General features: G+C 42.9%; 1 protein-coding gene across 1 annotated transcript; it reads left to right on the forward strand.

The window, feature by feature from the left end:
- Window positions 1–988: 988 nt before the first annotated feature.
- On the forward strand, window positions 989–7,994 carry COMTD1 (catechol-O-methyltransferase domain containing 1; the record flags this gene model as incomplete). The annotated part of the gene is made up of 7 exons (XM_080621737.1): window positions 989–1,070; window positions 2,298–2,428; window positions 3,514–3,619; window positions 4,410–4,528; window positions 4,794–4,848; window positions 6,890–7,023; window positions 7,786–7,994. The coding sequence occupies 7 exons, from the start codon at window positions 989–991 to the stop codon at window positions 7,936–7,938; spliced, it is 780 nt and encodes a 259-aa protein (XP_080477863.1). The 3' UTR covers window positions 7,939–7,994.
- Window positions 7,995–9,951: the final 1,957 nt, after the last annotated feature.

Genomic DNA, 9,951 nt, shown 5'->3' on the forward strand with positions numbered 1-9,951 from the left:
GTTTTGCAAAGTACAGATATTGCCAGCACTCCACAAAATGAAAACCAAAACCCTGGCCCCCTTTCAAAAGGCACTGCAGGAGCCATTCAGTGTGTATCTATGTAATGCAACAAAAGAAACAGAAAAGTTCTTTTAGCCTCCTTCCTAAGAAAAGAAAATGGCTTAGTCACTATTGGTTTATGTATCAACTCTTTCAACGACAGATCAGACCAGGGAGGAGATTCGTAAACAACCTGGCTGTCAAACACTGACAAAGGCGCTGCTGCACCTTGCCTGGAAGGTGTTGCAGAAGGAGGCTGCAGAGAAAACACTTTACAAAGGAAACAGAGTCACATTCCCCCTCTCGTGGAAGATCTTCCTTAATCCCTTTCACTTGGAAACTCACACTTCTTTTGCTCACAGAACTGAACTCCCACAGTCTTACATGCTTGTGGTAAGGAATCTGCTCACACCTCAGCTGCAAAAACCAGCTGTGCTAAGGAGGGAGGGAGCACATTTTCTGGGCTGGTTGGAGGACAAGGCTCTTACAAGGACGTTTCTGTGAAAAGTTCCTCCATCAGAGCCCATTGCTAGCTCTCACAAAACTTGTGAGTGTTTCGAAAAGAAGTCTGCAGCAAAGGCATACCGGATCCTCTGAGAGGGTGGTGGCACAAACCCCAGGCGCTGCTTATGTCACCTCACACGCCGCTACAGAACATGCCGGAGGGAGGAAGAAGAAGGCGCGCAACTCGCGCTGGATGCCCGCCATCCTGCCATCGGACACGCCGGGGCACGGGTACCTCCGGGCACATGAGGCACCGCGAACAGGAGGCGGCAGCACCAACAGCAGCCCGGAGCCGCCCGAAAGCTCGCCACACCACATGCCTCCCGGCCCGGCCCCTCCTGCTGCCTCGTCCCGCCCGCGCCCGCGCCCGCGCCCGCGCCCGCGTGTGACCAGGCCGCGCCGCTCGCACCCGCCGCGCCGCTCCCTTCCCGTCTCGCCCCCGAAATGCCCCTTTTCAGCGTGCCCAAAGAAGTGGCCTTCGGGACGGCGATGCTGGGGGTCGCCTTTGCCACGGGGATGCTCGCAGGTAAGCGGCACCCACGAATCCTTCCACGCACATGGGGGCTGCGTCCTCCTTGTATCCCCCCACCGGGGAACGGACGGGACCGTGGCGTCCCGGCACCATCCTTCCCCCTTGGCGCTGCCCTGCGGGCCGAGACTCCACTGAGCTGCGGCAGTAGGTAGGGTGGTGCGCTCAGAGCCGGAGCCTTTCCTGTAACTCAGCTACTGCAGCGTGGGGGCCGAGGCCACGGGCCCAACAGAGGAAAGGGCACGCTCCCAGCCCTGCCCCAGCCTGCATTTACTCGGCTAGAGCCTGAAAACGCCGTGGTGGTGTCCTGCTCATAGCTTTCTCTTCTGGTAACAGTTTCACTTCCATTCCCCGGGGTCAACGGAAGGGTGAACCCGCCGTCAGGCAGGGAGCAGAGGCTGGTGTTGCAACGCAGCCGCTTGGGTCCTCACGCTTTGACTTCAGGCAAATTGTTGAAATAATCTACACCTCGGGGTGATCGTCTGTAAAATAGAGCCACTAACAAAACAAAATAAAAATCTCGAAATAACAGTGTTCCTCAACAGCAAGCAACTATCAGGAGATGTGGAACTGAGATTTTTTTGTTGGGATTTGGGGGGGGGTGGGGGGTGTTTTTTTGTTATTTCTTTAAAATATTTGCACCATTTGGTAAAAGAAGCATTGGGCATCAAAGCTGTGATCAGTTCTGTATTTAAGTAGACAAGCGGAAGTCCTTAAATTTCAGCTTTCAGCACCTACTTCCTTTACATGCTGGTTTCATGCTAAACAAGCCATTGAGCAATGCTGTATTTCCCCTTGCAAAAAGGCCGGCAAGGATTTGGGAGAACACAGGGCTTGAGAAGATGCATCAGCTGATGGCTCTAAAGACCTGCAGCCTCTATCAACTGCAAAACAAGGTTCCTGGAGTAAGAAAATTGTGTGCCTCATTCATGCTTCTCTCGTTACACTTGCCCTTTGAGTTTTGATGCGGTTACTTGTGCTGTAAGAACATGACATCTCATAACCCTCACATCAGCTGCTGATCTAGAGTACCACAGCACTAAATTCTTTCCCTTTCAACCTTTGCAGACCTGGGCTGGACATCTTAGTCCAGCTATGTTGCATTTTCTTTTTCACTGGACTTTTCAGAGCAAAGAACTCCTTAGCCTTTAGAAATACTTGAGAGTTTGCTTTATTTAAGCAGGCAATAACTGAAAAAGATAAATGTTTGTTTGTTTCTTGTAGGTAAAAGATACCCTTTAATTTTTGGGACACCCAAACCACCCAGGAGTATTATTGGGAAAACCAGTCCTATCTGGCAATACATATTGGATCACTCTTTGCGGGAACATCCAATTCTAAAGAAGCTGCGACTGGTCAGTATTTTATGTCCCAACACAGCTTTCTGTTTAGTGTTGTTACTGTTCCTCCTAAGGCTTTTTGATATTGCCTACACTTCATCCTGAACTGCTGGACTTTGTGTGATACTCCCTCCTCCATCTTATTTGCGTACATATTAGATTTTGTTTTGAACTGGTAATAGCCAGGTTCTTCAATGTTCAGGCTACCTAAATGAGTATCTAATAATATTACCACACATTTTAGACACGTATTTTTTTCAACCATGGCTCCCAAGCCCACATGTTTGGACCGCTCTTGATTCTGACCTGAACAGATGACTTCTGTTCATTTCAGTTGGCACGTAAGGGAACTGTAGCTCAGAGAGGCAACACTAGAGCAGGCTCCAGTATGAGAGCTCAGAACAGACCTCATGACTCAGGACTGCATCATTTCAAGCGAGACAAACTACTCCTCTATAAAACCAAATAAATACCAAGTACTGTAGATAGCTGATTAGAATGAGCCCTAAAGGAAGAAAGGAAGTGGGCAAACTGTTCAGCTGTCATGGCACAGCCCTGCTTCCCCCTCCTCAATGCCAGGGGCCCTTCCACACTGGTATAGGTACCACTTCTCCAGCTCTGTGCTGTATAGCCAGAACCATGTGATCTGAACTTTGACAACAGACTTTATAACCTATCAGTTCATAAAACCATCCTACATGTCTTGGAGGAATGGACATAAAGTACAAAGGTTATAGTTAATTTTAAAAATTGCATCTGTTTGTGTAAATTCACAGAAATAAACGACTTTAACAGTCAAGGTTCCTCTATGGTTCTTCATCAGCTGTAACTATTGCAGAGTTTGCTACAGTCACAGTAACTCTGGGGCATATTACTGCATTGAGTGATTAGCCACTGTTTATGACATACACCGCCCACCCTCCTTAGTTCCTGTTAAATTAAAACCAGTTTCTGGCTCGTAGACAGAGCAAAAAGCTATCTAAAAAGAGAAAGGCAGGAGAATCTGTTTTTCCTGTTTTTTCTCTGTGTATTTCACTAGGACATTGTTTTGGAAGTTACAGGGTTTTTTTGCTGACGTGTTATGTTTTCCCCCTTTCTAGCTCACTGCTGATCATCCGCAGGGTAGAATGATGGTGTCCTGTGACCAGGCACAGTTTATGGCAAATTTGGTCAAACTCATTAAAGCCAAGAAAGTTATTGAAATAGGTAAGAGTGTTACTTTGTTCTCTTTATAGTTGAATAAAGCTCCTGGCTGTGCTTCTCCAAATACAGCTGTGTTTACACAAGCATCTAGATACAGGAAGGCACTGCATACCCATCTCAGCAAACAGGTGGGCAAACTACGGTGTGAAAAGTAGCATTCACTTTCTTACCACTTTTTGCATTCAGCAATTCCAGCATCAACATGGATGTCTTGTCAACTCTGAGGCAACCTGGAAAATAAGATCAAGAGATCACCTGAGTCTCCAGCAGCTGCAGCACAGGGTGCATTCTTTCCTTCCTATGTCAGTTTCTTGCCAGAAGGAAATGTTTTGCTGCAAAGGCCCTGTATCCAATCCACTTTGCTTGATGCACCTATATTAGCAGGATGTCACAAAGCCAGACTGATGCTGAGTAGCCAAGTATGGGTTCTCACCATCTTCATTCTTGACCTGCTTATTACCTGGCTATTATGATTATTTTGCTGCTGGTCCAGCCCCTTGGCTCAGGATTTAGCTCCACTTTTAACTAAGGTTGCTCCTTACAATGCAGGATGAGACTTTGCACTGCCCATCCAGGAGACTTTTGGACAAAGCCACCATGAAGGTTTGCTAAAATATTGATTTAAAAAACAACAACAACAAAGTTGAAGTAACAATTCCTCCCAACCCACCATTACATTAAAAATGAAGGGGAAAGCCTTTTGTGTCCATTAAGAAATTGCCATGCTTGCCTTCTTTGGGGGTTTTACTCCATGATTTATGCTAAATGTTCATGACTCTTGTGATTTTCCTAGGTGTTTTCACAGGTTATAATACCTTGAATATGGCACTTGTCCTGCCAGATAACGGCAGAGTTGTTGCCTGTGATATAAATGAGGACTATGTCAAAATTGGAAAGCCACTGTGGAAGGAGGTAAGCAGCATCTCTTCTGTTACTCATTTGGGACAGCTGTATTTGCATGTCAAGGGATTTTGGTATCTCAGACTTACATATCCATTAGAAGCATTCCTGTCGTTAAAGGAGGCTGAGACACTTCAACTTGGCAAGATAAATGAGGGATGTCTGGAACCTAGAAAAAATAGAAAAAATATCTGAACACCAGTCACTGTTGGGGTGCAACTTAGTGACATGGGTTTTCTTGACTGCTTTCATTACCTCTTTGTTCTTTTCATTCTAGGCAGGAGTAGAGCATAAAATTGACCTACGGATTAAGCCAGCAATTCAAACACTTGGTAAGTAAGCTAGAATACTTCTGATTTTTCCTTTTCCTAGAAATAGAAGATGAATATAATACTGATGAAATGTAAAGCCAAATATGCTTGTGGATGTGATTCGTTTGCTAACAGTAAGAAGGCTTCTCTTATATGAAAAAAAAATGAATACATAAATCAGAAAATTTCACAACTTCAGAAGTTCATAGTTTTCCTACATGCTAGCAGAGAGGAGGAAAACACTTGCCCTATGTCGTGGGCTATACTGGTCAGTCAGCTGCCCCATCCATCACCTTGTTTAATCTATAAAGTATGATTGTCAGCTGCTTCTGGGAAAGCTGATTTACACAGATTAATTAGACAAAGCCCAATTTCCCTTATCCATTGCTCATTCTAAGCAAGTAGTCCTTTGTTATAGACAGGAAGAGTTTTCTGAAAGGGCTGAGGTGCAGAAAAAACACAAGCCATTGTAAAACTTAGTGTATAACAGTTGAATTGTGTCCAGAGGAGTTCAAATCTAGGATCTGACAATAGCATGCAAGGCCACTAGAAAGGCGATAACTTTCATCATTGAAGAAAATAAGATGCACGGCAGAGGGAATACTACTAAATATCCTGAAAACGCAAGAAATTTGTTAGGAATGGAGGAGGTAGAAGAAATTTTCCAGGAAAGGTGTTTGATGGATGGATCCAGATCCATCATTAACCTTGTATTACTTCCAAATTCATCCATCCTTTCAGAAGAGGCAAATAAGCAGTCTGCTAGGATGCACTGCTGTCCTTGAAGTCCGATTGAGAGCTTTGTCTAGGCAGTGCTTCAGCCAAAAAGATCCTCTGTTGACAGAGGATAAGGGCAGGGGCTGGTGAGAGGGGATGCCAAGAACCTTAGGAAGGCAGCAGTCAGCTGCTCCACAAGTGGTGATTTGGAGTTCTCAGTCAACAAGTCACTTTCTGAGAACTTAAAACCAAATTCCACTTGCCTTGGCCAATAGAGGGACTACTTACAGCAATCTTTTGCTGTGATAAAGATCTGTGACAGGGTTTTTCATGACCTGTTGTTATGGTTTAAGCCCAGTCGGCAAATCAGCCATGCAGCCGCTCGCTCACTCCCCCCCACTTCCTCCCCCCCTCTCCCGGAGGGATGGGGAGGAGAATCGAAAGAATGTAACTCCCACGGGCTGAGATAAAAACAGTCCAGTAACTAAGGTATAACACAAACCACTACTGCTACCACCAATAATAATAATGATAAGGGAGATAACAAGGGAAGAGAATACAACCACTCACCACCCGCCGACTGATACCCAGCCCGACCCGAGCAGTGAGCTAACCCTTCCGGGTAACTGCCACCAGTTTACATCCTGGGCATGACGTGCTGTGGTATGGAATACCTCTTTGGCTAGTTTGGGTCAGGTGTCCTGTCTCTGCTTCCTCCCGGCTTCCTCTCCTCCCTGACAGAGCTTGAGAATCAGAAAGTCCTTGGTCAGAGTAAACATTACTGAGCAGTAATTAAAAAACATCGGTGTTATCAGCTCTGTTCCCAGACTGAAAGTCAAAAACACAGCTCTGCACCAGCTACTAAGAAGGAGAAAAATGACTGCTGCTGCTGAACCCAGGACACCTGTATCATGGTACTTGATAAGCAACAAGAGATTAGCATTTAGGACTTGTTCATAAATGTACAAAAAATCCTAATCCATTTAGGAAAACAGCTCTCCTCAATCAGCTCAAAAAAATATCTGAAGGTGTAGAGTGTGTCCAGTTTCAAACTGTTTGCCTTGGTTTTACTGCACCTTTCAGCAGCCCCAGCTGTATCCTGCAGGTTTAGAACTATTCCATGAACTTCTAAGTAGGCAGAACTCAGTAACTGAGTGTTTTATGGCATACATCATGTCTACATTGGTTTCTGTAGGATAAGCTTTTCTGGTAATTAGCTATAGAGGAAGAAGCGCCTGGTCAAGGCACCAAAAACATTATTAAATGAGAACTTTGACACAAATGGATGACTTCCTCCTACACAATATTAACCAGGGTGCAATAACTCACTTTATTGCTCATCTAGATGAACTGTTGGCCAGTGGAGAAGCAGAAACCTTTGACTTTGCTTTCATTGATGCGGATAAAGAAAGCTACAATGAGTACTATGAAAAATGTTTGCGCCTCATAAAAAAAGGTGGAATAATAGCTATTGATAATGTAAGTACTGGGATTGTAGTGGTAGTAGCACAGGGCATTGCTGCTTTTGCCTCTGGTAAAGAAACAAAGTCACAGTGGGATTTTAGTAATGTCATTTCTGATCTGCAACTTGGTTGCCAATTGCAATGTTTGTTCCATGTTATACAACAGAGGCTTTAAAATTCAACATAAATTCCTAAAGTAAGCTATATGGAACACTTAATATAAGCAAGGAATAAAACCCTTTAAAAGAAAGGACTAATGTGCTAAATACATGTTAGTACATGAACAGCCTGTGATAGCAGAAACTTACCAATTTTTTTGTAATAGATTATAGAATATATTCATATTGTTTATATTTATATTACAAATGTATTTGTCTGATTTGTCTTATAGTACATTTTCTACTATATATAGTACTTACACAAGATCAAAGGTAGCATTTGCAATCAGTAACTACTAATAAGTTACCAATTAATAATTTTTACTAGAAAGAACATTATTAAACTTGAAGCACCTTCAGGGTTATGGTGGCAGCTGAATAGGGGCTTTTAAAAATACCTGTTGTTTAAACACATCTTTTTCATTTAGGCTTCTACCTTGTAGCAGAAGTACAATTAACCAAATCTGTGGACTCCCAATCCCTCTTGCTTATGAGAACTATATTTGAGACTAGAAATCTGAAACACAATAAATACTGATTTCTGGAAAATAAGCAGGACCTTTGTGGCCCATGGAACACATTGGGACAAATTAGGTGCCTGACATGTCTTTTTTCAATAGGTCCTATGGAATGGAAAGGTGCTAAACCCAAGAAAGGATGATTTGGCAGCCCAGAGCATCCACCACCTCAATGAAAAACTTCTCAGAGATGCACGAGTCAATATCAGCATGATCCCAATGGGGGATGGAGTCACATTAGCATTCAAGTTGTAACTGAAGGAAGCCCAGCAGATGGGAAACTAAAATCAGCATCAAATAATACAGAAAAATGCAGGCAGTATCAAAAATGGTCTTTTAACCTGTATCTCCACTGGATATCATAGTCTGGGAAACTAGACTTTAGGATCAGCAGGATCCTAAAGACAGCTAAGTTGAGAAGAGAGACTTATTTTGAGACCCAGTATGATTTCTTATTCTAATTGCAATAAAGCAAATAAAGTTATGTGAAGTTGCCTTTGTAAGACAGTGGCCGAAATAAATCTCACTCCATATAATGAGAGAGTTCCCAGTGAGTCAATACAACTAAGTAGTTTTCTGTCCTAAAATAGGCTATTGAGTAGCAGAATAATCAGTCCTACTATCAAAAGGAAGCGGAGTTTACTAATATTAATAGCCATTATAAAAAAAAAGATATTTAAATGAAATGCACATGACATCAGGGAGATTGTGAGCCTTCTCTAAAATAATGATAGTCACTGGTAATCTTTGATGGGTACTACAGAACAAGCCTCAAATATACACTTGTCAAAGGATAAGTGGGATTTCCAACACAGAGCACTCCCTAAAACCTTTGTGTGCAAGGACTGGGCTTCTTTAACCTAAGCAACAGCGTACGTAGATTTTTCTGAAGTCAGGAAGAACAAATGGACAAGGAGAAAACCAAAAGAATTCTTCCTCTTCCTTCTCTCCCTCCCACCTGCCCTCAAAGAAGCAACTTGCTAGAGCTTGTTTCTTAGAAAGCTGCAAACACAGAGCATTGGAGGCAAGTCTACAGAAGGAAAATGATGATTGCATGACGATAACAGATGTTAACTGGCTATTTAAATCATTGCTGCAAGCAGAGATTCCCTTCCGTAAGCAGCATGTGACAAAATTATGCTTTTTCCATGCCCTAGCACAGTATTTTTCCTACAGTATTCTTAAATCCTAGTTAACTTGATTTGCTGTTGTCATTCATTACTCTTGTTTCACCCTGATTTATTCTAGAACATTTTTGTCCAAGAAACTAGTTGAAAAATCTCACCTTACCTGGAAACAACGACTTAAGTTTCAACATTGTTACAACTGACTACTCAGCTCATGTTTTTGACATTTCAGCTGGGTGGCTTGGGTTCTCATAAGGGACAGACATTCAGGGCACAGGTTTTACCTGTCTCAGACACTCATGGTAGTATACTGCAGTGGGAGAGTAACGAAGAAAGGAAGCATTGCACAATGGCTTCAGAGTGGGGTGGTGAGCAAGGAGATCCTGATTCTATATCTGTCACTTCGACTTAAAACCCTGATTCAGCAGAGCATGTCAGGATGTGCTTAAGTACTTTGCTGAATTAAGGACTGGCTGCTGTAAAGTTAAATCCATATCTGGGAGAAGGACAGGACAAGGAGTGTGTGGCCCTTAAATGAGATTTTTTAATAGGGCATAAAGCTTTCCCAATTTCTTTTTTCAAACTTTAGCGTCCCTCAATTTTCTTACCTGCATAAAAGAAATAAGTCCTTACTAAAGTCTTAATGACTGCAATAGCTCTCAGATGGACTGACTAAAGAAATATACAAGATAATTATACTTTTGCACACAAAGCTTCTGGCCATGTTCTATATTGAAATTTTACTTTTTAAGTAGGTAACAAATTGCAAGTATTGCAAACAAAAAAGTGGGTACGTAAGCAGCTGGGGCATCCTCTCAAATATTCCTGCTTTCAGGAGCTATAGACTGATAATCACGAGTGAGCCAGAAGTTATTCAGAATACATACCCTGGCTTAAAAGTACCATGACGGCCTTTCTCAAATACACGTCCTGGTTTAGCAGTAGCAGTCATTTTTTCTACTTCTTAGTAGCTGGTGCAGTGCTGTGTTTTGACTTTTGTCCTGGGGATAAGTCACTGAAAGATTAATTGCGGACTCTGTTTTGCTACTAATTTCCAAGTTGCAAGAATCCTGTTAGCAAAACCAAGCCAAAAATGGGAAACAACATGAGCATTTTGCAAGAAACTGCCAAATAATGGTTC

The sequence above is a fragment of the Psittacula echo genome (genome assembly GCF_963264785.1).
Source record: "Psittacula echo genome assembly, chromosome: 6".
Taxonomy (NCBI): Eukaryota; Metazoa; Chordata; class Aves; order Psittaciformes; family Psittacidae; genus Psittacula; species Psittacula echo.